We start from the raw sequence: 26518 nt of genomic DNA, 5'->3' as shown, positions 1-26518 counted from the left end.
AAAGTCAGGTTGAGCCAATGTGAAAACAGAGCAGGAAATATTCATGAAGTGTGAGTGGGAGGGTGATGTTGTATTCTGTGACCCACGCTCCACAATAGACTGTATAGTTGTGCAATCTCAGTGCATGTCATGACAATGCTTCATTATGTTTCCTGTCTGCCAGTGTGTTCTTCTCTGCCCTTTGTTGATATGAATATGTCTAACTTCACCTGGCATTGATATCAAAAACCAACGACAGATGTTGCTTTGTCCACCACTTCGGCGTTGTCATTTCCGGGTCATGCCTCGCCTCCAGAGAGCCTCCCCACCACGGTTTGACATGGCCCGCTGTGAGGGACGTCTGAATAACCAACTCACAAATGTAAAGCATGGGAGGCTAAATGACGTATCTTCTATTGAGCTGAAAGCCATGATTTGAATGTTCAAACTAGATAACCCAGCAAACCACCGCTGTATCATGTTTGCAGCATCCAGACCAATTTGCATTTTGATATTCGATAGATCTAGAAATACTGTCGATTTCTACACAACAATTAGCTTCTAACCCGTCTTGTAACGCTGGTACTTCACAAGTGAGCTTTTTATTCAGGCAATGCACCTTCCCTTTTCAATGGTTTCACATAAAACAGCTCCCTTCTGAATGTTTATTGAAAACCGACATTTTTTCCACTCGTATGTCTGTAATAATTTTTTAAGAATAAAGAGGATTCCTTCATAGCCCATAAAAAATCTAAACATTAACTCTTAAATACAGAAAATGAAAGCACAGAGGAAACATTTAAGCTAACATCCCACACACATTAAAAAAAAAAAGAAGACATTAACATGCATCATTCTCATAATGTGCTCCACAGCAGGTGTTATGCACTAATGGAAATACGTCGTTCCAACCTTACACATTTATACAAAACACCATATTCCAACTTCACATCTTGTTATAGAGATTTCAGAAATCACCTTAAGAAAGTCAGCATGTTTGGGGAACCAATTGTAATAACGGCAACACTTCTCCACATTTAGCTCAAAACATTTTCTGAAAATTGTTGTGAATTTGTAGAAGTCCCTTTTTAATCACATTTAGAGCAATGTTTGTGAACGTTGTCGTATTTGTTTTTGTGTTTGAAACAAATTAAAGATCATTTCAGGCAAAATAAAATGCTAAATCATACATATAAATGTTAAATCATATCTAAATATTAGCTATGAATGTCACGATTCTTAATAGTTACCTAAGACTCGTAATTAGCAATTTTAGTTTTAATTCTTAATATTTATGAGATTATAAATATCTAGAATTAAGAGTAAATATTAGGAGTCGTAGCTAAATATCTGGAGTCTTCGTTAAATATTTAGGATGGTTATATCTAGAGCCCGACTGATTAATCAGCCAGCCAACAATATCGGCCGATATAAGCGCATTAAGTGTACTTGTTACTGATTATCTTTTCATTATCAATATCAGTATCGGCCCGAAAAACACACATCGGTCGGGCCCTAGTTATATTTATATTCAACATTTAGATATATGATTTTACATTTTTATTTGCTTATGAAATCATCTTTATTCTATATTTTTACACAAAAACAAACATAACAAAGTTCACAAACATTGCTCTTATTGTGATTAAAAAGGTAAAAACTCCCACCAATCTTCAGAACAGTTTTTGATCTAAATGTGGAAAAAGGTTGATGTATGATTTTAGTGTGCTCAACTTTACAATCGGCGCCCCAAAGCAGGCGGGCTGAAAATAAAATAAAACTTCACAATCACAGAAATAATGATCAAAATAATGTGAAATATCCCCAAAGAAAAACGTCCATTTAAATTCAGAGTGGACACTTAGCATAGCCATATTGACTTGTGATCTAAATGGAGCCTCTGCATAAATCCTTGATAATCATCCTGCTTTGACTCATTTTCTTAGGAGAGCAAAAATCTCCTATTTCCCCGTACGTATATGTGGTGTATGTTATGTTGTAATGGTTATCAGTCAGCCTACTCCCCAGTAGTCCACAGTTTAACATACTTACATGAGCAGGAAAAGCTATTTTTTCCTTTAAATACTTTCCCTAGGGTGTTAGATTCCCTTAATCTGTGCTTCCAGTTGTGAGTGCAAGAGAGAGGAAAACATTTGATCATTTCAGGAAGTCTGCATTAGCATCAAGCTGCTGCTACTGTTTCCCTTTCTCATTTATTTTAGCTAGAAAGAGCAAACAGTCGTTTATTTATGCATAAAGTGAATCAATTGACCTTTTAAAGTATGTTCTTCTGAGTTATGGTATTTTCCCCTGAGTGCTGCAATTGTTGAATAAAAAATAAAAAATCAGTTTGTGGAATTGTTAATTTTTGATCTGCCACATATACATCCTTGATTGTCTGTAAACAGAAAACCCACCTTTAAACAGTAACATTTTACTCCTTATATACACCAGTATCTATATCCTGATGGTTCATCTTCTCTTTTATCTATATCCTGATGGTTCATCTTCTCTTATCTATATCCTGATGGTTCATCTTCTCTTATCTATATCCTGATGGTTCATGTTCTCTTATCTATATCCTGATGGTTCATCTTCTCTTTTATCTATATCCTGATGGTTCATCTTCTCTTTTATCTATATCCTGATGGTTCATCTTCTCTTATCTATATCCTGATGGTTCATGTTCTCTTATCTATATCCTGATGGTTCATCTTCTCTTTTATCTATATCCTGATGGTTCATCTTCTCTTTTATCTATATCCTGATGGTTCATCTTCTCTTATCTATATCCTGATGGTTCATGTTCTCTTATCTATATCCTGATGGTTCATCTTCTCTTTTATCTATATCCTGATGGTTCATCTTCTCTTATCTATATCCTGATGGTTCATGTTCTCTTATCTATATCCTGACGGTACAATCTTCTCTTTCATCTATATCCTGATGGTTCATGTTCTCTTTCATCTATATACTACATCTTCTCTTTCATCTATATCCTGATGGTACATCTTCTCTTTTATCTCTATCCTGATGGTTCATGTTCTCTTTCATCTATATCCTGATGGTTCATGTTCTCTTTTATCTATATACTACATCTTCTCTTTAATCTATATACATCTTCTCTTTTATCTATATACTACATCTTCTCTTTTATCTATATACTACATCTTCTCTTTAATCTATATACATCTTCTCTTTTATCTATATCCTGATGGTTCATGTTCTCTCTTATCTATATCCTGATGGTTCATGTTCTCTTTCATCTATATCCTGATGGTACATGTTCTCTTTTATCTATATCCTGATGGTACATGTTCTCTTTCATCTATATCCTGATGGTTCATCTTCTGTTTTATCTATATCCTGATGGTACATGTCCTTCCTTTTATTTAATGGCCTTCTTTCTTATGTCCACTTTATTAAGGCTGCTTACATAGTAGGTTTCAGATCTCTGAATGCACCTGAGAGTTAACTGCATTTTAAACCCATACCTTTGCTAAAACTGATGCAGTATTACAAATATAAGTCTTCCAACTAAAACACTTATATTGTCCTGTATTAAGGTGGAACCTGAATGTTTAAGGAAGGCACCTCATGTCGTTTCTCTCTTTCATAAACCTTTGGTAGTTTAACTCACCGCCCGAGGGAGAACGAGTCCTCTCTTTCTGAAACACCTTCAGTAGAGTTTGACTGCTACAGTAACAAATTGTCAAACAGTTTGATTATCCTTCATGGAAGTGTGTAACAAAATTAATTATATATACATATATTTTCTTTTTGTCAGTGCGTCGATTCTCAAGTATCGGTTTTGCTACGCAGTCCCCATTCTTGAGTCTGGTCTTTGGTAAAGCCTCATTATTTTGGTGTCATGAAGTTTTTTCCATTCATTCTTCTCCAATATATAGTCATGGTTGACAAAGAAAATAATATTTGTTTTAACATTGTTCTCAAAGTAGTAGTTGTTGTATTTCTTGAAGTCCTCCGTAATGAATCCGTACGCGCTCACCTGAAAGTGACAAATCACAGAAGAGGGGAAATGGATTAAAACTTCAGGGTTTTTCAAAGCTTGTTTTTCTAATTATCATATTGTACCTGGTGACAAACAAAGAATTCATGGTTTTTACAGGAGTAGTTTGGGACAATTAAGAAATCAGTGCATGTGGACAAGAAACAGTCGCTTATATAACTAACAGCAAAAGACTGTTTAAATCCTTATCATGTAAATTAGGGGCGGCAGTTGGTAGAGTCATCGCCTCTCAACCGGAAGGTCGAGGGTTTGATCCCCAGCTGAGCAACATGTCCGATGTGTCCTTGGGCAAGACACTTAACCCTGCATAGCTCCCACTGCTTCGGTGGCGGTGTATGAATGGAATAGTGTGGTACTTACTCTCTGATGTACGTCACTTTGGATAAAAGCGTCTGCTAAGGGAATTGTAACGTTTATAAAAGGTTTACCTATAATTGGCATTTGGACGAGTTGATGTAGGAAAAGGTAACTTACAATGTCACATGTGTGCAGAGCCAAGAAGAGACTAAATGCCCCGTTGGTCGGTCTGACTATCGGCCAGTATTTAGTGTTCAAGTGTTTAGACTTTAAGAACCTGTAGGCAATCAACAGTTTGGAAATAATGAACACAAACATGACAATAAATATAAATGCCATTTTTGATGATATTAAACAGTTTATAATCATTAAAGCTTATTTCATCTTGTTCAGTTCAACATTTCTTTTAAATCAGCTCCCGTCTTCATAGTTCTAAACAAAAAAAGGGGGGGTGGGGTCTGTGAAAATATGAAGGTAGGCCAACCGGTTTCGTATGTATCTGAGGAAATCCGGGTGCAGAACATAAAAGCGACTCTCCTCAAACGGATCGCTGTAGAACGTCCATGGCCTTGAGGATTTGAATAAGGGAAAAAAAACATTTATAACATGAGACATCACACTGTTGGTTATTTCCTGTATCTGACTTTGTGACTACTACCAAAAACAAATAAAGAAATGAGCTTTAGAAACCCAAACTGTATTTTTGAGGTTATGTGTAATATTGTTAAATCGAGGATTTGATATAATAACAGACTTCAGCGATGAAAGAGGACTCTGTTGGTTCTTGTCCGTACAGACACATTAGAGTCAAAACAGGATAATGAAAGCCTTTTAGTTACTTTGTTTTCTGTATGAGTCAGTAGTTAATCTGCTGCTCTAGTTGCCGTCAGCAGGGGTTAAGATGGCGGTGGATGGCGGCCTCGTCACCGCACTGCAATACACAGTTTTGACTGAAAGAGTCAGTGAAAAGAGTTCCAACCAAATAATTTCATTATTTGTAAGGCAGGTCCTCCACATAGACCGTTTAAAACATGAATGTGGTCTCTGTGATGTCACTCATTGATTTTTGAAGAGGCGTGATGAAGCCCCACAGTTCATTTTGGAAATGCTGACTCTTCCTAACTTTTTGTATAGGTAGTAATCGACAGATAGGGCGCCTGCCTTTCTGGCAAATCTTCCACACCCCTAATCATAATCCTTTACAGTTTGAACCACTAAAGAAATTATCTTTGTGGACCAAAACAGTTTTTTACTGGGTTGTAAACGTTCATTTTATCTTTGGTATTAATAGGGACACCTTGGCTTTTTGAGCCTGCCTCTAGTGGACACTCGAGGAACTGCAGGTTTTTTGCACTTGTGCTTTGGCTTCCATTTTTAACACCCGACTTTGCTGCTTGGTCCCGAGTGGACACCACTCCAATCCACACCAGTGGACTTCTATTTCATACTTTAAAAATGTGGTACGTCTAGGACGTAGGAGAAGCCGCGTTTCTGCGGACTTTGAATTTTTGCACATGGATGTGCCTAAACATGCACAGGATACATGGAAAACACACGACAGAGCATATAAAACCAGAAAAAGCATAATATGGGACCTTTAAGTACATTCCTCGTTAATGAAAAGTTTTACTAAGCAGGGTGGAAGTTAATTATTGACATTGATAAAATACAAATAGTTGATATTCACCGATGGTTGCGAAATACGCCGGAAGCAACCCTCTGTCTTTTGAGAAGAGCTGTGAGCCAATAATAATCCCTCAATCCCTCAGGAATCATTACGTATTTTATTCCCTACAAATGCAGAAGGGAGACTGATGAGTGCACGGGGTAGAAAACATTACAATATTACACTATTCTTACAGCAGTTTGATTACCTCATCAAAAGGGGCACCTGCGTAGCCGTACTTCTTGAACAAATGGCTTGATGCAGTGATGGAGTGGGCCGTGTGGACATATACATCAGTTCTGTTTCCTACATCCTCCTCATGACCTTTAATGACCGCACCATTCATCCTGCCACACAGAAACATTCAAATGAAAAAGTGCTCATTTCTAGTTTTATATTGTCATTATATAAATCATGCAAAGCTACTGCAGAGGTTTTCACTATTTAAAAAAAAACAAAAAACTCTTCCTCTTACACTGGTGTCTGAAAACCCTCGGTTCAGCCTCTGTTTGACACAGGTCATTTCAGCTACTGTCCATTTAGTCATTTCTAATATACATACAACCTAAAATAATGTAGCTTACATACTGAATATTAAATGTACCTAATATCACCGTATTTAAGTCAGTGTTGTATATTTGTTGCAATGCTAATGCTTGCATTTAGCATAAACAACAGCTACTTTTGGGTTATGGCGTGTAAAAAAAGCATTTTGCATGTAAACATCGAACATATGACAAACAAAAAGCTCAGTAAACACAAAATGATATCCCATTATAGAAATATTGATCTAGCAATTGCAACATTCATTGCAGGTAAAAAAAAAATTTCTCCTGAAATATGTAACCTTAGTCGAATGTAAAACGAAAAATTAAAAATCACAAAATGGTTTAATGTTTAAAATTCCTTCCATGAAAAGACTGTTTCAGCGGTTTGAAACCATTCATACCCAGAAACACAGGTCCCAACAAGAACAAGAATCCTAGATATTGTTCTGTCCTTTAATCTTACCGGATAACATAATCGTGACTGTTGATCTCTTTCCCCATCTTAGAGCCATTGAGGATCCCTGCTGTGCCCACCACAGCACATCTCACACACCCATTGCTCCCTGGCTTTGGAGGGAATAGTGGCTCATTTGGCTTTGGGATCAACTTCACTGCCTCCATTACATCTACAAAAAAATTAAATAAATAAAAAACGTGCAAAATACAAATACCTTACTCATACAGCTCATAAGAACATTTTTTCTGCATGGAAAACTGAGTAGCATAATGCTAATAACCTCCCTGGCGTTTTCAACAATTGTTAGCTTTTCTGACACGAAATACTTGCTTCTGATTGGACAGTTAGGCATTGCAACAATCTGATCTATACCTCAATAGCTGACGGTTGCTGACAGATCTTTGCTATGGAATGCGGCTCTAATCAAAGACTCTGGGCGACTGACTGACAGAAATCCACATATCAAGTCAATGAGAGGTCCCAGATCTTGGTCATCATTTTCCTCAAAGTTTAGTTTAGAAAGAGAAATATTTTTGATCTGGGAGGAGCTATTTCTTTGATATGCCAGGTGAGCAAAATCCATATACGCTGCTGAGGCCAACGGCAGTCTCGGATAGAAAGGAGGGGTCGAAGAGGACAAGGCTGGAAAGTCAAATTCTTTGTCAAAATAACAGTGATGATGGGTGAGGGGATCCAACTGTATTATGAGCAATACAACGTTCAGTGATTCAGCCAAAAACTCATTTGTCTTTTTGGATTCATCAACAAGAGCAACCTATGCCTATATAAGAATGTTTGAATCACATCTCTTATAGGCCTAATTATTTGAACTAGACATGTATGAATCTGTATGAATGGGTTGTCCAATGAGGAAGAATCCTTCAAGTAGTCTAAGCCACAATGTTGGTTAAGTATTGGTAAAGAGAGGGAAGAGTGGTTTGGTGATGTGCAGAAAATAAGAGTCAAGTATCCAGATCAAGTAGCCTACATTTAGCCAACAACCACACATAGCATTGATGAAAAACAGGGTTAAAACAAACGGTGTCTGTCTTGAATAAGCCGGATCAGATAAGTGTTAGATCAGTGTTTGCATGAAGTATTTTTAATTCTGATTTGGCTTTTATTCTGATTATTTCTGGTCCATGTTTAACATTAACTACACAGACACTTACCTTTGTACTGGTGCCCCATGAAACCAAAAGGGTTGTTAAAATGTGACAGCCTGTTCCACTCACTAATGTTGACATTGTCCTTATGCATATACAGACGTATGTTAGGAAGGAAAGCCGCCTTGAAGCCTTCATCCTCGGAGTTTCGCAGAGACTGGGCACAAGTCTGAGAATGCAGAATAAATGAGTCATTTATTAAACTTAAAAAAAAGTGCACTATGTAGATTTTAAAGTCGGAGAAGTGAAACTATTCTATGCTTTATTTTCTGAACTAAAAACACAGAATGTATTCAAAGGAAGAACAGGTCCCTTGAACACTGTTTGGAGGTAAAAAGCTACCAGGAGAGTTACGCTTTCACTGTTGAGACCTCCCCCCCACCATAACTTCTTGCATAGCATTTTATCTTCAAACAGTGTTACAGGGACAACACTTTCCTCTGAGGACAGTTTGTGTATAGAGTTATGAACATATACCACACAATCTGTACACTTCTCCAACTTTCACATTTCTCTACCAAAACTCCCCCAGTGCACCTTTAAAAAACAAATAAGGAAAACTGATTGTAATAAAGCTGAATCAATTGCTGTATTGAAGTCCCAGAAAAGATATAAAAAATAAGCCCGTAAGCAAACAGAAACACATGCAAGTCACACTGAAGAAGTACCCACTCCCACAGTCTGAACACATTTATATTTACTCAGTCTTTTCTAGTATCAACATGCATACTTGCGGTCTAGGTGGGGCATCCTGGTTATACACCTCTTCAACATCCCATATTGGAAGCTTCTCGTAGGAACTTCTGTTCAGTGGAGGCATGGGAGTCTCGCCCTTTGTAGAATTACCAAGTGTTGTTTTAACCACATCAGGAGGTGAAGTCGAGTTTGCTTTTTTATCCCAGAACTCAAAGTCACCGTCAACAAAAAAGCTTCTGTTTCCCACCAAAGTAGACGGGCTGAGATTGACATTTTAGACAAGAGCAATATTCAAGAAGACACACTTGAGTTAGATTTTTTTTTTTTTTAAAACAGTTGTGCGTTTTCTGACAGAATCAACAAATCAACAACAAGAAGTAACAGACAAAAAATAAATCTGGAATGAATCTGAACACAACATACCTGATGCTTTCTGAGAAAAATCCAAAAGAAACAAGTAACATCAAAAGCACAAGTGAGGTTACACACACCAACAAAAAAATCCTGGGAGTGTGGCGCGCCATCCCTGACAGCCAGAGGAAAGATGTCCAATTTGCTCAGGTGCGAAGTTAACAGTTTTGTTTGCCTCCCGAATGCTAAAGTGACAGAGCCGCACCTGCCGGAGCTACCTGTCGCCCAACCAACCCCTACACCTCCACCCTCCACCCTCCACCCCCCTCCACCCCCCTCCCCCCTCCGTGGGGAGTGCACTCTGTTATAAGTCACACTCGCAGCTGAATGAAACCCCCTTCATCAAGGTGTTGGGTAGAAATAGAGCGGCAGGCTTTGGGACAAACTTCCCTCTCTCAGGTGGAAACAGGAACTGTATGTTACCATGGTTACTCAGCGGTATCTTGCGGGAACGGCTTTTTTTTCTTTCTTTTTTTTGCATTCTGTAAAAATATTTATGTAGCCTATATTCTTCTTCTTTAGTTATATTAGTGTAGACTTATAACAAAACTATCAGATTGAGCCTACATTTTTTATTATAATTTAAGTTAATTTATTATAACTTTATAGATCAGGATGTCCTAAATTAATGCAAAGACAATGATAATATTGTTGAACATCAGAGCAGCAAAAAGTGTATTTTTTGTTGTTGTTGAATTGAGATTTCGCAAAGACATCAAAAGTAGAAAAATAAGAAATAAATATTAACAGTGAAAAGTTGTCTACAACATGATTTAATATTTTTTTGTTCTTGCAACAGTGCCTGTAAATATAAAACACTTTACAATAAATAAACATATATTTGATCCTCAGTACACATTTTAAGTTGTTAACGTCTGTATGAGGATATTAAATGTATTATTAAATGCAGCAGTGTTTGAACCAGGTTGCTGTCTCCATGACGACCGGACACAACAGGCGTTGCACGTGATCTGAAAGTCGGCATCGGTGGAGGGTTTTACGACCCACTACCACTCCACGCTAATTGGTTTGGGACGCGCAAAAGGAGGGGTAGTGGGTAGTGGCCGGTTTGAAAAAGACCCCCAGTGATTGTTGGGAAGGGCTTCTGCTCAGTCTACTGACGCAGAGAGATTGAGTGAACGGGCAGCCGCACACGCGCACACTTTCACAACGATTGACGTCATTCACCCGTTGACCGTCGAATTGTTTGCGCCCGTTTTCAAAATGAGGAAAGCCAGGAAGCTCGCGCCAGTTTTTCCAATTAAGCATAATTGCATGCCCATATTAGGGCATTAGACTGCATTTCACCGATCGTGTGCCAAACAGAAGTCAGGATCGAAAGGAGAAGTGGGAACAAGAAGTGACCAAATTATAATCTCAAAACAAACTAGACCTATGAGAAATATTTGAGTTCTGAAACACCTAGAGCTGAAAGTTAAACATTATTATTATTATTATTATTTTTATTTAGGCTATTTAATAGTAGGCTATAGTGAACACAAAATCGACAGCCTACTGAACAGATATTTCAGCAAGAGGGAATGTCTTCTGAATATGAGATCATATCCGCAACACCTCGACCTCGACACAGGTGTGATATTTTATCTAACTCGTCTAACAGCATTTAGAAGATAACAGTATGCTCATTTTCCACTCCACTAACTCAACTAGTTCCATATTTTTAGAAAGACTAACCTGTTTCCAAGTAGGCTATGGTGATGATGATCCCCTAAGTTCTCATTTTGTTCGGTCTGTTCGTTGAGTTCATATCCTGTTCACTTAGCACACATTTGAAGTATGTTACCCTATATTATTTTTTTTACCTATTTTAACAAGTCTTTTATTTGTATATTTTGACTATCACTTTGTTTTTGCTTTTGTTAAACACAATTTTTAAATAAAGCCTGATTTTTGTGTCCTCTCGCCTTGCTCGGTCCACGACATTCGTTTAATGGGTGATGTAAGTTACTCAGAAAATGCTGTTCAAATTAAAAGAAGGCACACCAGATGAAACAAGTTTAATTTCAAGAGAAAACAATTCTCACAAACAATCAAAATAAGTACGATTTATTCTAAAAGCTGCTTTGAAAGGATGGGAAAAAAATGACGGATGTGTCTTAAAAACCCAACTGTGGAAGTGTTCTCTTTTTCCAACATTAAAAAATTGTTATTCTGTCTTCATTCCAATCATGAATTCATGTCTTTCATTTAATAATAAAGAGGTGTATAATTAAGGAAAATTATTAAAAGTTACATTTGCACTGGCGTGTATGTACTCAAATGTGTGCGGGTATGCTCTTGAATGTCGAAATCTTGAAACTTGCTTCAGAGAGTTTTAAGAACTGTGTGTAAATTAATCCTATTGGGTTTAATTACACAATGTGAAGTGTTGCAGAAAGAAACTTCACAGACAGGGAAGCATACTGTACCTGTTACACAATGAAAGGAGGGACATATTAAAAAAAGCAGGGTTGATAAACATCTCCTTGTTGTACATATGAAACTAAGAGTCCTTTATCACTTTGAGCCTTCACCCTGGTCTGGAAGAGCTGGGGCAGGTTTCATGTGACTGACAGCAACACAATATAACACAATGATACCGTATTAAAACAAGTGAAAGAGTTGATTAAGTGGACAGCACGGCTGGGTTGAATACTGTGAACGAGTATAGTGAAGTATTTGGTGTGCTGGTGTAGTCCAGACGCGCACACAGGTTAAAGAGCGCCATCAGAGGCAGGATGGCAAACATGATGAGCTGCAGACGAGAGAGAGAGAGAGAGGAGTTTCAGATGGAGTACAGTCTGAGCTGCTCCTCCATGTCTCCCTCTGACACATCCCCAAACGTCTCCTTGTTTTCTTTCAGCAGCTGGAAGATGGCCGCCAGTTGCTCTCGTTGCACCCTGAGAAGACAAATATCAAAGGATGTCGGATTAGGAAGGAAGAAAAACGATCCTCGGGTAAAATTCACAGTCACAAAAAGCACTGGTACTGGGAATATTTGGAAACAAAAGGCATGGGGAAAATCCTTTTCCCGTTTCCAATCTGCTGTCGCTTCATATCTAAAGAGATTTGAATAACCAGACAGAAAGCATACAGGCTTGTTCTTTCCAATGTGAAGAAGGTAGCGCCGTCTAGTTTTTACCTTATCAAAGTCTGGATCGAAATACCGATAGTCTTAATAGTTATGTATAGTCTAAAGAAACATATAGTTTATTTTCTTTATGTCTTCAACCTTTAAGACGGTATATTTCTCCTATCAAACACAAACCTCCACTTCCCCTTTCCCTCGTGTGAATGAAGGGATTTAAAGTGACTGCCTCTTCAGCACTTTGTGTGTCCCAGTGCTGCGTTACTGACTCCTTGTGGCAGAACACAGGACTCCTCTGAGGATTAACTAACACCTTCCTGTCAGAGGTGATGACCTGAGGTCCAATCAACACCTGCTCAAAGTCACACTTCTAACGTGGAGTAAAAAAGGGACTCTGAAAGAAGGGTGGGATCGGGTCAGCAGCACTGTGCAGTACTATCTGTCTCTTCAAGGCCACCTGTGGAGTACACGCTTTAGTGGCAAAAATCCCTGCTGACGATGCAAAAGTTTTTCTTCTCAAATTTGCCTGAGAGAGTCTTTGTTGGACTGTATCATGCTTTAAAAAAGAGAAGTGTATGCAGACGCAGTACAGAAAAAAAAAAGGTAGTAGTTCCCCTGAGTCCTCTATACCCCTTTAATGTGCCCCCCCCCCTTGCCTTTAAGCCACAGAACTGTGTGAGTGGCTCCTTTAACTCTTGTGTCATTCAGCCTTCAGCTTATGCTTGGCAGAGACTCAATCTGACCTTATTCACACTGACCCGAGAGGGACCGACCGATACAGCAGCTAAAGAGGAGTGCAACGGCAAACACACACAAACACATGTGAAGACAGCGTAGAGGAGATTAGAAACAGGAAGACGGGGAAAGAAGGTGAATCAGATGCACATAAAGAGGGGACCTAAATCAATGAGAGATTTAGATTTTCAGTAAAGAGTTGGGTGTGTCGCCTGTTCAGGGTACCTTTAAAACAAAATAATGGATCATTTTATTGTGACTACATCTTTTTTATTTATTTATTCATTTATTTTTTTGCCCTTTTGTGCCTACATCTTTTATTTTTATTCTACAATAGCTAGATTCCACCACCAGGGGGCTCTCAATCTACACTACAATAACAAAAGATGACGTTGAGGCTAGCGGGGGAATCATGGGAGTTCTCTCTGCTTCTCCCTTTTTTCACTTTTTTAAAAAGCAAGGCTCAGAGTTTATTCACAAATGTACATTATTAGGGGCGTGTGATGTTACTGTTTGCCTAGAGGCTTAAGACCCGCCTCAACTCCACCTCTTTGCCTGGTACTAGATTGACAGAAAGTTTGGTAGAGTCAGCATTTCCAATACGGCGACAACCTTTTTTTGGCTTAGTAAGCATTCTTTAAAAACCTATGTGGGTCGTCACTGAGACTATGTAAATGTTTTATGCTGTCTGTGGTTATAAACCATTAACAAGAACATCTATTGGGTTGCCAGGTTGAGGAAAATCCTCCTCTAGCTCTTGAAGGTCCGTTGAATGGCCCATTAAAGAGATCCATTAGACGGATCTTTCCAACGTGTTGTTTTCATATAAGGCCTTTAAAAAGTCTTTATACATTTTCTGTATCAGACAGTTAGCCTCCATATTTGTAAGCCAGCTCCATATTTGTAGTTTTTACCAACCTTTGCTCCTCCTCCAGCTCCTCTGTGGACATCATCATTTCCAAGTGGTGGGATCGCGCCTTTCCAGGGACATACTTCAAGGAACTGTTTTCATCTGTGTCCCCGTCATCTGATAAAAAGGAGAGTGAATTCTGATCAGAGGTGTGTATAAACCTTTATTTTGAGAAGAGCGTGCCGTATTCATTTTGTTTCAAAGTGCGCACAAGTGCTCACCGTTGATGTCCGCGTTCTCCGTGACTCCTTCAGTCTGGGGGTGAGAGAAAGCACACTTTAGTAGCTCTTTATCAGAGAGCCCAATGAATGACCTGCGGCTCCTTCCTGACGACGCCTCGGACGACGAGTCTACCTCTAAACTCGTGGAGGCGGAGGGTGAAAAGTCAACTGGTGTTGACGGCTCTTCAATGACAGTGGGGGAATGTGTGTCCTCCTGTTAGACAGTTGAGGGGTTAGGTGAGGAGCATTAAACCTTTTTTTCTCTCTCTCTCTCTCTCAGACTCAATCTATTAAAATACTGAATCATCTTCATATAAAATCTATTTAATATTGTTGTGCAAGCGGTGACGACAAACTGCTGCACGAGCAATCGTCTCAAAGGAAAGCTCCAAACAAAACAATCGACCTCCTTGTCTTACCCGTTTTTCTCACCTCTCCTCGCCTACACTCATCGCAGGTGTCAGGGAATTTAAAACCAAGCTAGTCCTCTCATAACCTTGCTCCCTTGGGTGCTTACTTGATCCTCTCTCATTTTCTGTATTGTCTCACTTAATGACCTGCTAACAGGTTGATATCCAGATATCTTTCACAGGTGTTTCAGAGCCTGGCTGGATCATGATATCAACCTGAGGGAAAGTTTGGCTAAAAAAGAAAACAAAAGGAATATTATGGCAAGTCTATGAAATAATTTCTTACATTTGTTTTACAGGCTGGTGGATGGAATAGCACTAACATGTTATCTACTTCAGTAAAGAGCTTCATTGCATGTTTGAATGACTTGTTCTTTCATTGAGTATTTCAATTTATAATGTTTACCCTGATTTAAAATGGAACAATACTTTATTTATACACAACATAAGACTGATAGCAACAGTCATTTATCAAATATAGTAAGATATTTATTCAGACTGCTGCAGATTAAACAAAAGCAAATTAGTCTTGAAACCTTTGAGTTCATTTTTTTTTAATTAATCCTTTCATATGTTCTTGAAATGGTCTTTGCACGATTTACTAATACAATTGGATCATGTCGAAGTCCTTAAAAAGAGAAAACTGCCTTTTTCTATTCAGAGAGCTGTGATTTAATTTGGTTTTAGTCGTCGAATAATTTAATTTAATTGACAATTTAAACTTCGGCTGATTAAAACTGATGAGTCAAAAGTATTAGAAGCAATAAAGCAGAAACCTGGAGGACACTCCATGTTGAAATGAGCGCTGAACAGATGAAATGTGTATCTACTTGCAGGTAGCGACACGCAGGCTATAGGTAGCTAAAAAAAAAATAAACACAAAGAGGTTTGAAAACGCATGATTTAGAAGAAGGAGTTAGTGCTACAGATCCAGAATGTTTCACTTCGCTGCACCTCTAAACCCCGTCAGAGATGGTCATGTTTTTCATGTTAAGCACATAAATACTTGGTTATAGGTTGAGGACATGATACTTGTTTGGTCTGAAGTAATGTGTCTGAACGTAAAGATCACTATTTTGTTTACTTTCACTTCCTCTCTTCTCCTACCGCACCTCCTTTAGAACACTTCCTGGTCCCCCCCCCCCCCCCCCCCCCCTTGATTGGTTGTAGTTTGCACTCACCTTTCACCTGATAACGTCTTATTTAAGACTGCACTGCCTTGCACTCACTTTTTTTTTTTTTTTTGTCTTCACATGTGGCGGCAGTTCAGAGCTGATATTGGAAACATCCCATGTGTGCTTTTTTGTTACCCTCTTTTTTGAACTGAACTGAAGAAATAAATCTAGTAAATCACAAATCAAGTTTCCTGGCTGGATTCATGCATCCACACCCGATGCCCATGGTGATAGTTGCTCATAAACTTTGAACCCTTCTTAACAGCGTCGATGATAAATGTAGTTTGACTCAGATAGACAATCTGGCCACCAGGGTAAAAGTTCTGTGGTTACCCAATGAACCCATCCCCACCTATGAACAATAAAGAAACATCAACTCACAACATTTGAACCATCTCTAGACTCAACCTGCTCCTCTGTACAGTCATCGTGTGACAAGAAAAACTCTATTTATTGGCCTGACCTGAAACGGGTCGGATGAGAATCTGTCGAAAAAAAAAGGAGGGGTATCATATCTGCCAGCAGAAATAATGCGTGAGCTTGCAACTTTGTTCTTTTCATGGGCTGGAAAAACTTAGAATCCACTTCTAATGCTGTGAAATGTAGCTGTTAGAAAGTGGGCTTCATCTGGACAGCTCATACTGTCATTCAGTGTTAACATGTAAATGAACGAGTAGCCTAATATTAATGAAGTTGTACATTATATGTGGTAAAATTAAACCGATAAAGCGAAATGTGTACTTTTACTTCATATGTACACAGGTTAAAAATCTCAATCATCGACTGTATGAATTGGTAAATGCAAGAGTTGTATTGTTTTTAACCTGTATTTGTGCATGTTGATCCAATACACGAACAGTAAGTGTGGCTGATAGATTTACTTTCTTTTCTATTGTTTACTGAAGGATGTTTATACCTCCTTTAACCTGGCCAAAGCTCAGTTGCTTGATTTGTTTTTCTCCAAATAGTGCAAACTACTGATCTGTTTCACAGTGATTTTAACATTTTTTTGTTACTTAGCATTATGCTGATTACACTGGGATTTATCAATTAAATTACAGGACCTTAAATTAAAGCCTTATGTGGTTTTTTTCCCCCCACCCCTATTATTGCAACTTTGACTTTAGGGAAGAGTTTTGAGTGCTTTTCCACCTCTGACTTCACATGTGAGCTATATCTGAGCCGGAGGGAGAGTCGTTTAAAGAGATTAAGAGACAGATAGGTGACAACAAACAGAACACACAAACATCTCTCCCTGTATGTGTGTGTGTGTGTGTGTATTTACAACCAGGTGACTTACTGAAAGCACTGATTTAACTACATCCCAGTGATCGTGCGAGCTCCCGCTGATGTCACACCAGTCGTCCTCCACCTCCTGTTTCTTCTCCTTCTTCTCCGGTGTGTGTCCGTTCTGCTTTGGTCCAGGTTCATCTAATCCTCCGGTTGGACCTTGTCCCAATAATAGCCGCGATTTTGCAGCGTCGGCTGTGGATGAGGTCCTGTTAAGCAGCGACGTTGCGATCACAATTGCGAGAAGCGTGAAAATAGCGGCAGATAATACAAAAGTTAAATCCATGATGGTCGGTATCCTGTGTGTGTGTGTGTGTGTGTGTGTGTGTGTGTATGTGTGTGTGTGGGGGGGGGAGGGGGGGGCTGTGTTACTGTGCCTCCTCTGTGTTCACTGTCTGCTGCTGTCCATTCCGCTGTCTGCAAATAATCCTCCACAAACATCAACGCTAACGAGCAGCGTTTATAGGACAGGCTGCGAGCTCCTGTCCGAGCATGACGTCACATCCTCCGGTCACATCCTCCGGCCACGCCCCCCCCCCCCCCTCGGTGCTACGTCCCCGGACAAGAAGCCTGTGGGAAACTCGGCTATTTTAGTGAGCCGGATTATTCAACTCAGCAAAGTAACCAACTCTTTTGGCTATTATTTCCCGCTTCTATATTCAGTATCCAGTCAAATGTGTCCACTCATTTGATTTATTTTTGCGATTTTTGTGCATTTACAACTTTACAACTCCTACTTTTACACACAAGGTGTATCGAATAGAATTACTTTATTGATCCCAAACTGGGAAATTGTGGCGTTACAGCAGCAGCAGTAGTTATACTCAATTTTGTCATTCATGCTTGTTTATAGCCTACTATTTGGCCTACTTCTATGCATAAATACTCTCTCTCTCTCTGTCTATATATATATATCCATATATAGCCTACACACTGTTTACTAGTTATGTTCATAGGCTAACATTTATTTTCTGTTCTTAAAGCCATGGCGCCTTTTACACCATTGTCATAGTTAGCAGACCTGCTTTCTACAATTCTACAATTCACGTAGCAGACGCTTTTATCCAAAGCGACGTACATCAGAGAGTAAGTATGACACAAGCAAGGATCGAGAAAAAAAAAAAGGGAACAATGTCAGTAAGAGCAAACAATCAGCTTTGAGTCTGATTGGACACACAGGTGCTGACAGGAAGTGACCAGATGCAAAGCACAACATTGACGGCAGTTCTTGAGAGCTCTAATCAGTATAGAAACCATCTTATAAGTCGTCGTTATCAAACAAAAACCATCGTCACAACCATCGTCATCATCAATAATATGGAGAGCATCATCATGAGGTTAGTATGTATTCATGAAAGAGCTGGGTCTTTAGCTTTTCCTTAAAGGTGTTAGAGTTGCTTTGCAACCTTGTTTACCTTATCTGTGATATGATATGTTGTTTTGTTTTTTGTGTTGTTAGTTGTGTGCACTATTTTTGTTGGTTCATGAAAAAAAAACTTTTTCATTAGCTGTTGATGTATTTCTTGTATGCGGATGATTGTTAATAAAGTTGACTTCACTTGAATTACTTGATATGATTATTGCCTTCCTTGTGTAATCTGTTGTTTGTACGTCAAGTTGTGTTTATAGCTTTATACATAGCTTTTGTTTTTATATCTATTTATATCTGCACCTTATTTTTCTATGTAAATACTTGCTGCTTTTTTTTTATCCTGCACTACAACGAGCCAAATGCAACAAAATTTAATTCTTATCTGCACTGTAAAGTACAAGTTTGAATGACAATAAAGAAAGCCTACGTCTGAATTTGTGTTTTTTCTTGTGTGTACAGGCTGCTCCACACTAATTGCCCCAAGAGGAATTAATACAGTCGTTTGAATTGAATTGAGCCTACTGAGCTCTACTCTGTTTGTACTGAAGGCAGAAGCTGAAAGTTGTTTAACTGAAGACAGTGATCATCAAAAATGTTTACACGTAGGCAATGAAAGCTTTTGCTGGACAAGAAAGAAAGAAAGACTAATCAGACGGGAACCGGCTCCCTCTCTTGAAAGAGTCGGTTGTAATAGCCGACTCGTTTATGATCGACACATCTCTGTGCCGGACAGCTCAGGTGTTGCTGGCACAGTTCACTGCAACGTGCTCGGCTCCCTACTTTTAATCCGTGCTCGGGTCTTTACTTTTAATCAGCTGCGAGTGTCTCAGGAGATTGTAATGATTTGTGACAGGACCCGTGTTATGCAGCAGGCGGATAGATGCTACCTTCAGGTACTCCTGGGATGGTCCCAATTCACGGCCTGAAAAACCGACGTTCCGATTTTGATGTTTTGTCGTAGAGTGAACGCTTAAAATAGTGTTTTTAAAAACGTATTTTATTTCTCATGATGCTTCAAGAATATATTTATAGCTTTTTTCTAATTCATGGAGTTGATGCTAATAAATAACTTCCCTATCTAATGTAGCCTATACGTGAATATTCAATAGGAACACTAGGCCACATGACATGTAAAACATTTTTAAAATATTATGTAACGATAGAAAAAGATGATCACCAATATGCTTTAATGATCATAGTGTGTAATACAATATGCGGATGTACAGTTGCAAGAAAAAGTATGTGAACCCTTTGGAATTTCTTAGTTTTCTGATTAAATTGGTCATAAAATGTGTTCTGATCTTCATCTAAGTCTCAACAGTAGACAAACACAGTCTGCTTAAACTAATACCACACAAACAATTATATGTTTTCATGTTTTTTGTTGAACACAACATGTAAACATTCACAGTGCAGGGTGGAAAAAGTATGTGAGCCCCTAGTGGTAATGACTTCTCACAGAGCTAATTGGAGTCAGGAGTCAGCCAACCTGGAGTCCAATTAATGAGACGAGATTGGAGGTGTTAGTTAAAGCTGCCCTGCCCTATAAAAAAACACACTCCAGCTTTGAGTTTGTTACTCTCACGAAGCATTGCCTGATGTGAACCATGCCTCGCACAAAAGAGCTCTCAGAAGGCCTGCGATTAAGAATTGTTGACTTGCATAAAGCTGGAAAGGGTTACAAAAGACTCTCTAAAAGCCTTGATGTTCATCAGTCCACGGTAAGACAAATTGTCTATAAATGGAGAAAGTTCAGCACTGTTGCTACTCTCCTTAGAAGTGGCCGTCCTGTAAAGATGACTGCAAGAGCACAGCGCAGAATGCTCAGTGAGGTGAAGAAGAATCCTAGAGTGTCAGCTAAAGGCTTACACAAATCTCTGGCACATCTACGATACGTAAAACAATAAACAAGAGTGGAGTTCATGGGAGGACACCATGGAGAAAGCCATTGCTGCGCGTTTGAAGTTTTAAAAAGAGCACTTGGATGTTCCACAGCACTACTGGCAAAACATCCTGTGGACAGATGAAACCAAAGTTGAGTTGTTTGGAAGGAACACACAACACTATGTGTGGAGAATAAAAGGCACAGCGCACCAACATCAAAACCTCATCCCAACTGGGTGGTATGGTGGAGGGGGCATCGTGGTTTGGGGCTGCTTTGCTGCATCAGGGCCTGGACAGATTGCTATCATCGACGGAAAAATGAATTCCCAAGTTAATCAAGACATTTTGCAGGAAAACTTAAGGCCATCTGTCCACCAATTGAAGCTCAACAGAAGATGGGTGATGCAACAGGACAACGACCCAAAGCACAGAAGTAAATCAACAACAGGAGAAAATACGCCTTCTGGAGTGGCCCAGTCAGAGTCCTGACCTCAACCCGATAGAGATGCTGTGGAATGACCTCAAGAGAGAGGTTCAAACCAGACATCCCAGTAAGAATATTGTTGAACTGAAAATGTTTTGTAAAGAGGAATGGTCCAAAATTCCTCCTGACCGTTGTGCAGGTCTGATCTGCAACTAGAGGAAACGTTTGGTTGAGGTTATTGCTGCCAAATTAGGGTCAACCAGTTATTAAATCCAAGGGTTTACATGGTTTTTCCACCCTGCACTGTGAATGTTTACATGTTGTGTTCAACAAAAACATGAAAACATATCATTGTTTGTGTGGTATTAGTTTAAGCAGACTGTGTTTGTCTACTGTTGAGACTTTTATTGCTAATTTATGCAGAAAACTAGGAAATTCCAAAGGGTTCACATACTTTTTTTGCAGCTTTAGGTATGAGTTGTCTTACTTGTCCAAATGAGTGTTAGCTGAATACTTTCTACAGGCCTAGTAGAGAACATATTTAGGACACTAAATAAACATTCATACAAACAATAATTAAAGCACATTGAAATCACCAGGAGTCTCTCTTGTCTAAGAGTTAAGGTAATACGAGATGAAACCAAGGACACCAGATCACATGGCTTACAATTTAATAAAAAAAAAGGATGAACAATACAATATGTTTGTCTAATTGATTAAAATTTAAATTAAATTTTGAGCTTTTGTGCCTTGAATGTAGATAGGACAAAGATGGAAATCAGGGAGAGAGTGGGGATTGACATGCGGGAAAGGAGCCACAGGTTGGATTCGAGCCCGGGCCGCCCGCGTTGAGGACCGTAGCCTCCATACATGGGACGCGCGCACTAACCACTGCGCCACCAGCGCCCCTTGTCTAATTGATTAAACAACCTGGGAGTGGGAGTGCTTCTGAGCTACTGAATAACCATGATGTGAAAATAGACATATCAACTATGAACAGCATTTTGATAAGTCTGAACCACTGAACTGGCCAGAAGAATAACACATTGAAAATGAATTGACATAGGCAATGTTTTTGTAAGACAAAGACATTTATTGGCATTCACCTGAAGCAATTACAAGACAACTGAGAGGTTCACAGAGAAATGCAATACACAAATGAAGCAGCCTGGACTGCCCTTTAAACCCTTCAATTGGAGTCACACTGGACCCATTTAAAAAAGGAGCAAAAACCAGTTATAAACAGTGGATAAACCACAGAGGAAGGACGAAGGAGAGGAGGGAGAACAGAGAAAAGGGGAAGGAGAGGATCTGTACAGCACATGGAGGGAAGGAGAAGTCACAAGACAGAAGAGGATGGTTGATCTGTCACACCTGTGATCTTACAAACCGGCAAACAGCAGCGGAGGGTCGAGCCCCGGTACAGCGCCGGGCACCCAGCACCGCAACACGCCACACCATGTCACCACCGCACTGCACCGCATCTTAACAGCTAACCAGCATTACTCAACTGCTACACAACTGCGCCTAGTGCACAAAAGATACACAAGAAAGAGGGTTAGAGTCATAGGAAAGCAAATTTAACGAGACAGGAAAAAGGTGATGCGACAAAAGAATGCTTTCCTCCAGATTAGCAAGTCACAAATTAAGCGGCGCTAAGATATATTTTTTTAATGTTTTACTGTACAGCAAGTCATTTTTACGAGTGGTTTAACAGCTCCGAAGACTTGAAATGTCCAAACAGGACAACCCTTTCTGCAGTTTTGGAAATCAAAATCTTTCATATCCATCTAGAAAATGCATTGAACAAGGATATGATATAAAAAATCTGTTAATTGAAAAAAAGAAAAAAAAAAGAGAAAATAAATCAAATAATTTAACAAGAATGTGATCAAATGCAAACATCCAATTTAATGAAAAAAACAAAACAAAAAAACCTTATAGATCCCTTTCAATATGCTGAACTTTACAAACAATGATCACATCAAAACTTACAATTTGTTCAGGAAAATGTCATCAAATGAAGAATTTAAAACATTTTTAGACCAAGCTTCAATAACCTTTCAGTCAGCATTCAGTTGTAATTGTGGAGTCCACTCGCTCAATGTGAGACTCTTCCTGATGTCCTCAGTACAGGCTCAATCATCCGAGATCTACAAGGAAAGATAGAGCAGAGTTGACAAGAGCAAAACAAAAAGACACTTATAACTCCTGCAGCTGAACTGGATACTGACAAAGCAGTGCTTTCCTGATTCTTTTGTCCCTTCACAATAACATGTAAAAATCTGCTTTTATTGGACATCCATCTGTGTGTAGTGTCTTAGTCATTAATACATTTGTTAACACAAATTTCTTGACCCCTTCACCAAAAAGAGAAGTTCCAATAAAACTATTACACTCGGGCATATTTGAAAAACAAACCTCAGGGTCCGTTCCCATTGTGAGAGGCGGAGGGAAAACCACAGGCACGGGCGGGAAAAGTGCTCAGTGCATCTGCCTGTGATCCCTGTGAACGTACCTCACCACACCACCTCAAACACCAACTGACAGCCCGAACCACCGCCATGACGACCTGCTCCTTAGCAACTGCCATCGCTCTCAGCAACAGGCAGGTCACATGGGCAGGTCACACACTAACTGCTCTCAAACTGCAACACCCCCATCTCCTCCTCCTCCTCCTCCTCCTCCTCTCTTTGCAAACAGGACTCAGCAGCTTGGAGGAAAGAATTCCACATTTAGGTGAACGTTAAAAGTTAAGCACCCCACGTCAGAACTCCCCCCCCCTCCCATAACTATAAAATGGTTTATATCCTTTTTTTAAAAAAAAGATAATTGATATAGTAGGCCTTTGCCTGTGTGTGCTTTAGCTTGGCTAAACGTGCGAGCCATGAAAAGCAAACACAGAGCTAAGACTGTGGACTACATCAGTACACATTTCTTATGTGAATATCTAAAACAGTCAGGATTCTGCAGACACTGTTGCTTGTATTGTTTTGCTTCTGAATTGAAGCACCAAGGCTGCAGAATGCTAACTTGAATGACAGCAGTAAGCCATCTCAGATTGCATACTTGACTTAAATATGATCCCATTTCCCCCTGAATACCGTCATGTTGGGTCCAAGTTTGGATTAAGACTCTTCCCCGTTGTCCTCTGGAGATTTAGGCCTACTCTTGGATTTGGACCGGGACCTGGATCTGGATTTGGACCCTCTGTTGGAAGGTGGGGTCCTACTCCTTGACTTTGACCTGGAGCGGGATCGAGACCTCGAGGGAGACTTTGACTTGCTCCGTCTGGGGGTTCTGGACTTTGACTTAGACTTGGACCGGGACCTGGAGTAGGAGCGGGACCTGGAACGGCTATAGTGGTGGCGGCTCCTGGAGCGGGAGCGGCTTCGGCTCCTGGAGCGGCTGCGGCTTCGTCTCCTACGACGAGGGCTGTCTGAGCGGCTGTGGACAGAAAGGGACCCAATTTAGCAAAACAGCAAGAGAGAAGATCGATTAAAAGAACAAAAAGTACAAACCTCAAACTATAAATCATAAAAAAGTATCAAAAACTAAATAAAGGAAGACAAGCTTTAATCTGGATACATTTACTGTTGTCTAGTATGTTAGCGGTAAGTACAAAGGATACCATGGGCTCATCTTCTCTGTACTGCCCTACAAAAGGCAAAAGGCAGTAACTTCAACATTACAGATGTGCTTTATCATGTGGACAGATATTTTGAGTCAATTGTGCTGTTTTTTTTTTTTTTTCGAGAAAATAGTAGGTTGTATTTGCCTTAACTTCCAAAAGCCCTCGAGAAACCAAAACAGAGTGCTGTAACTTCACTCATCAGGGTCTTTGTCTTTGTCTTTGTCTTTGTACTGCAGCATTCAGGAATGCTCAAACTGAGTTCAGGTCTTCTGCCTTTGTTTTGCTGCGGATCAAAGTGAAGTTACTGTTTTACTGCAGTGGAGTTAAAGGTGTTATGCCTTTGTTTTAACACACACGGCAGCTTGACTAAAGTGTAGTAAAGAAATAGTGTTGGTTGTGTTATTTTAACAATGCAACCAAGTGAAATACAGTATCAAATGGAAGTTAATGCCTTTTGCCTTGGCATGACTCATTATTATTGTACAGGCAATGCAAAGGCAGAGTACCTTAACTTCCAAATAAGGGTCAAAGGTCATGTTTGACCTCAATATTTTTATGCACATTAATAACCTGATTAAAAAGACAAAGAATTTGCTACATTTCCAATATTCTGCCTGCAACTCATTTGGCTGGACAACAAAAAGACTTTAAAGTCAGTTATCTCAGTTCTACACTCTGGTGAGTTGAGGTCTTCTGCCTTCGTTTTGCTGCAGATCAAAGTGAAGTTACTGTTTTACTGCAGTGGAGTTAAGGTGTTATGCGTTTGTTTTAATGTCTGTCATCAAGCACTTAATAGTGTCATGATCACTAGATTTCATGTATATGTTATCATTATTTATCATATACTGATTTAATATAGGGATCAGCAACCAAGGGAGCTAACAAATGGAAGTTAATGCCATTTGCAGAGTACTTTAACTTCTAAATAAGGGTCAAAGGTCATGTTTGACCTCAAGATTTTTTTATGCACATTAATAACCTGATTAAAAAGACAAAGAATTTCTTTTGACAGGCTTCACACATCTTGGTTTGGTGATGTAGGCTGACAGCCCCCTGTAAATCTTATGGAAACACACTTTTCTGTAAAAAAAAAAAAAAAAGGGGGACAATTTAACACATTTAACCATGCAGCCTAATCTGAAACAATCATGTGGTTGTGGAATTTTGTTATTTTTATTTTTTACGTTTTTATTTATTTACATATATTTTATTCGTCCTGCTTTATTCCTGCATTTAATTTAAGTTAATTATATTTTTTCTTTGTCAGGTCTGTTTTTTTTTAAAATATTATTTGTATAAAATTTGAAAAACAATAAAAATGTTGGTCATGAAATAAAAAAAAATAATTTGCCACATTTCCAATATTCTGCCTGGACAACAACAAAAAAAGACTTTAAAAGTAATTTATCTCTTTGTAGTTTCAGTGTAGTAATAACTTAAAAAAGGAGTTTCTCAGCTGGGCCTAAACACACCCAGCATTACCTCCTGCTTCTGCGCCCATACCCTCCATATCTGCGCGGCGGAGCCCCTCTCCGGCTGTACATGGAGTCCGGGGGTCTTCCGTAGCGGGCCATCTGAACCCGCAGCTCCCGTCCGTCCAGCAGCGCGCCGTCCATCGCGTCCATCGCGTCCTCCGCGTCGCGCTTGTCGTGGAACCGCACGAAGGCGAACCCGCGGCTCTCCTTGGTGTACCTGTCCCGCGGGATGTAGACGTCCCCGACGCGGCCGTACTTCTCAAACACTCGACGCAGAGTCTCCGGGGACGTCCGGTAAGTCAGGTTGTCCACTTTCAGAGAGGTCATCCCCTCCACGTCGGGCGGCGGCCTACCGTAACTCATTTTTCTCCCGTTGTCTAGCAACCGAGCGTGCAGGGAAGCGCTGAAGATACAACCTCACACCCTCCAAAAAACAACAACAACCCCTTCTGCTAAATAAAACGATTACTGGTCGCGTTTATTTATTTTTTTTTTAACACAAATGTATCGGCGTGAAGTGTTTTTGCGTAAGATGTTGTCCTTACCGCGTTGCATTCGCGTAAAATGGCGGCATTAAAGCTTCCCTTTCCCCCCCTTGCTTAGCGCCCGTGTTGGCCTCCTCTCATTGGCTGCTTTGACCCAGTGTTGCC

The 26518-nt window shown here is 39.6% G+C and overlaps 3 protein-coding genes across 9 annotated transcripts; all 3 read right to left on the bottom strand.

The window, feature by feature from the left end:
• Positions 1–630: 630 nt before the first annotated feature.
• Positions 631–9497, bottom strand: LOC109981812 (alpha-N-acetylgalactosaminide alpha-2,6-sialyltransferase 1-like). Of its 2 annotated transcripts, XM_029276786.2 has the most exons (9): positions 9263–9497; positions 8874–9099; positions 8150–8312; positions 6984–7146; positions 6181–6319; positions 5994–6097; positions 4791–4874; positions 4484–4583; positions 631–3988 (listed from the first exon to the last, which is right to left on the bottom strand). In XM_029276786.2, exons 1-9 carry the CDS (start codon positions 9361–9363, stop codon positions 3794–3796), a joined length of 1275 nt encoding a protein of 424 aa, XP_029132619.2. In that variant the 5' UTR covers positions 9364–9497; the 3' UTR covers positions 631–3793. The 2 variants fall into 2 exon arrangements, with proteins under 2 accessions (XP_029132619.2, XP_065806106.1); XM_065950034.1 differs by lacking the exon at positions 4484–4583 and having other exon boundaries at positions 3853–3988; positions 9263–9496.
• A 1756-nt stretch (positions 9498–11253) lies between these two features.
• Positions 11254–17592, bottom strand: LOC109981828 (matrix-remodeling-associated protein 7). Of its 2 annotated transcripts, none has more exons than XM_020630792.3 (4): positions 17090–17592; positions 14205–14418; positions 13992–14100; positions 11254–12150 (listed from the first exon to the last, which is right to left on the bottom strand). In XM_020630792.3, exons 1-4 carry the CDS (start codon positions 17363–17365, stop codon positions 12036–12038), a joined length of 714 nt encoding a protein of 237 aa, XP_020486448.2. In that variant the 5' UTR covers positions 17366–17592; the 3' UTR covers positions 11254–12035. The 2 variants fall into 2 exon arrangements, with proteins under 2 accessions (XP_020486448.2, XP_065805800.1); XM_065949728.1 differs by having other exon boundaries at positions 14205–14238; positions 17090–17584.
• Positions 17593–21831: 4239 nt separating this feature from the next.
• Positions 21832–26471, bottom strand: srsf2a (serine and arginine rich splicing factor 2a). Of its 5 annotated transcripts, XR_002277897.3 has the most exons (4): positions 25876–26471; positions 23864–24206; positions 22820–22912; positions 21832–22286 (listed from the first exon to the last, which is right to left on the bottom strand). XR_002277897.3 is itself a non-coding variant. In XM_020630795.3 (3 exons), the coding sequence occupies exons 1-2, from the start codon at positions 26229–26231 to the stop codon at positions 23888–23890; spliced, it is 675 nt and encodes a 224-aa protein (XP_020486451.1). In that variant the 5' UTR covers positions 26232–26471; the 3' UTR covers positions 21832–22912; positions 23864–23887. The 5 variants fall into 5 exon arrangements, 3 of the variants coding, with proteins under 3 accessions (XP_020486451.1, XP_065805802.1, XP_065805803.1); XR_010664925.1 differs by having other exon boundaries at positions 22820–24206; XM_020630795.3 differs by having other exon boundaries at positions 21832–22912.
• Positions 26472–26518: the final 47 nt, after the last annotated feature.

The sequence above is a fragment of the Labrus bergylta genome, chromosome 21 (genome assembly GCF_963930695.1).
Source record: "Labrus bergylta chromosome 21, fLabBer1.1, whole genome shotgun sequence".
In the NCBI taxonomy this organism is placed as follows: domain Eukaryota; kingdom Metazoa; phylum Chordata; class Actinopteri; order Labriformes; family Labridae; genus Labrus; species Labrus bergylta.
The sequence above is the reverse complement of the archived record's forward strand: the minus strand, read 5'-3'. Positions and strand labels throughout refer to the sequence as shown.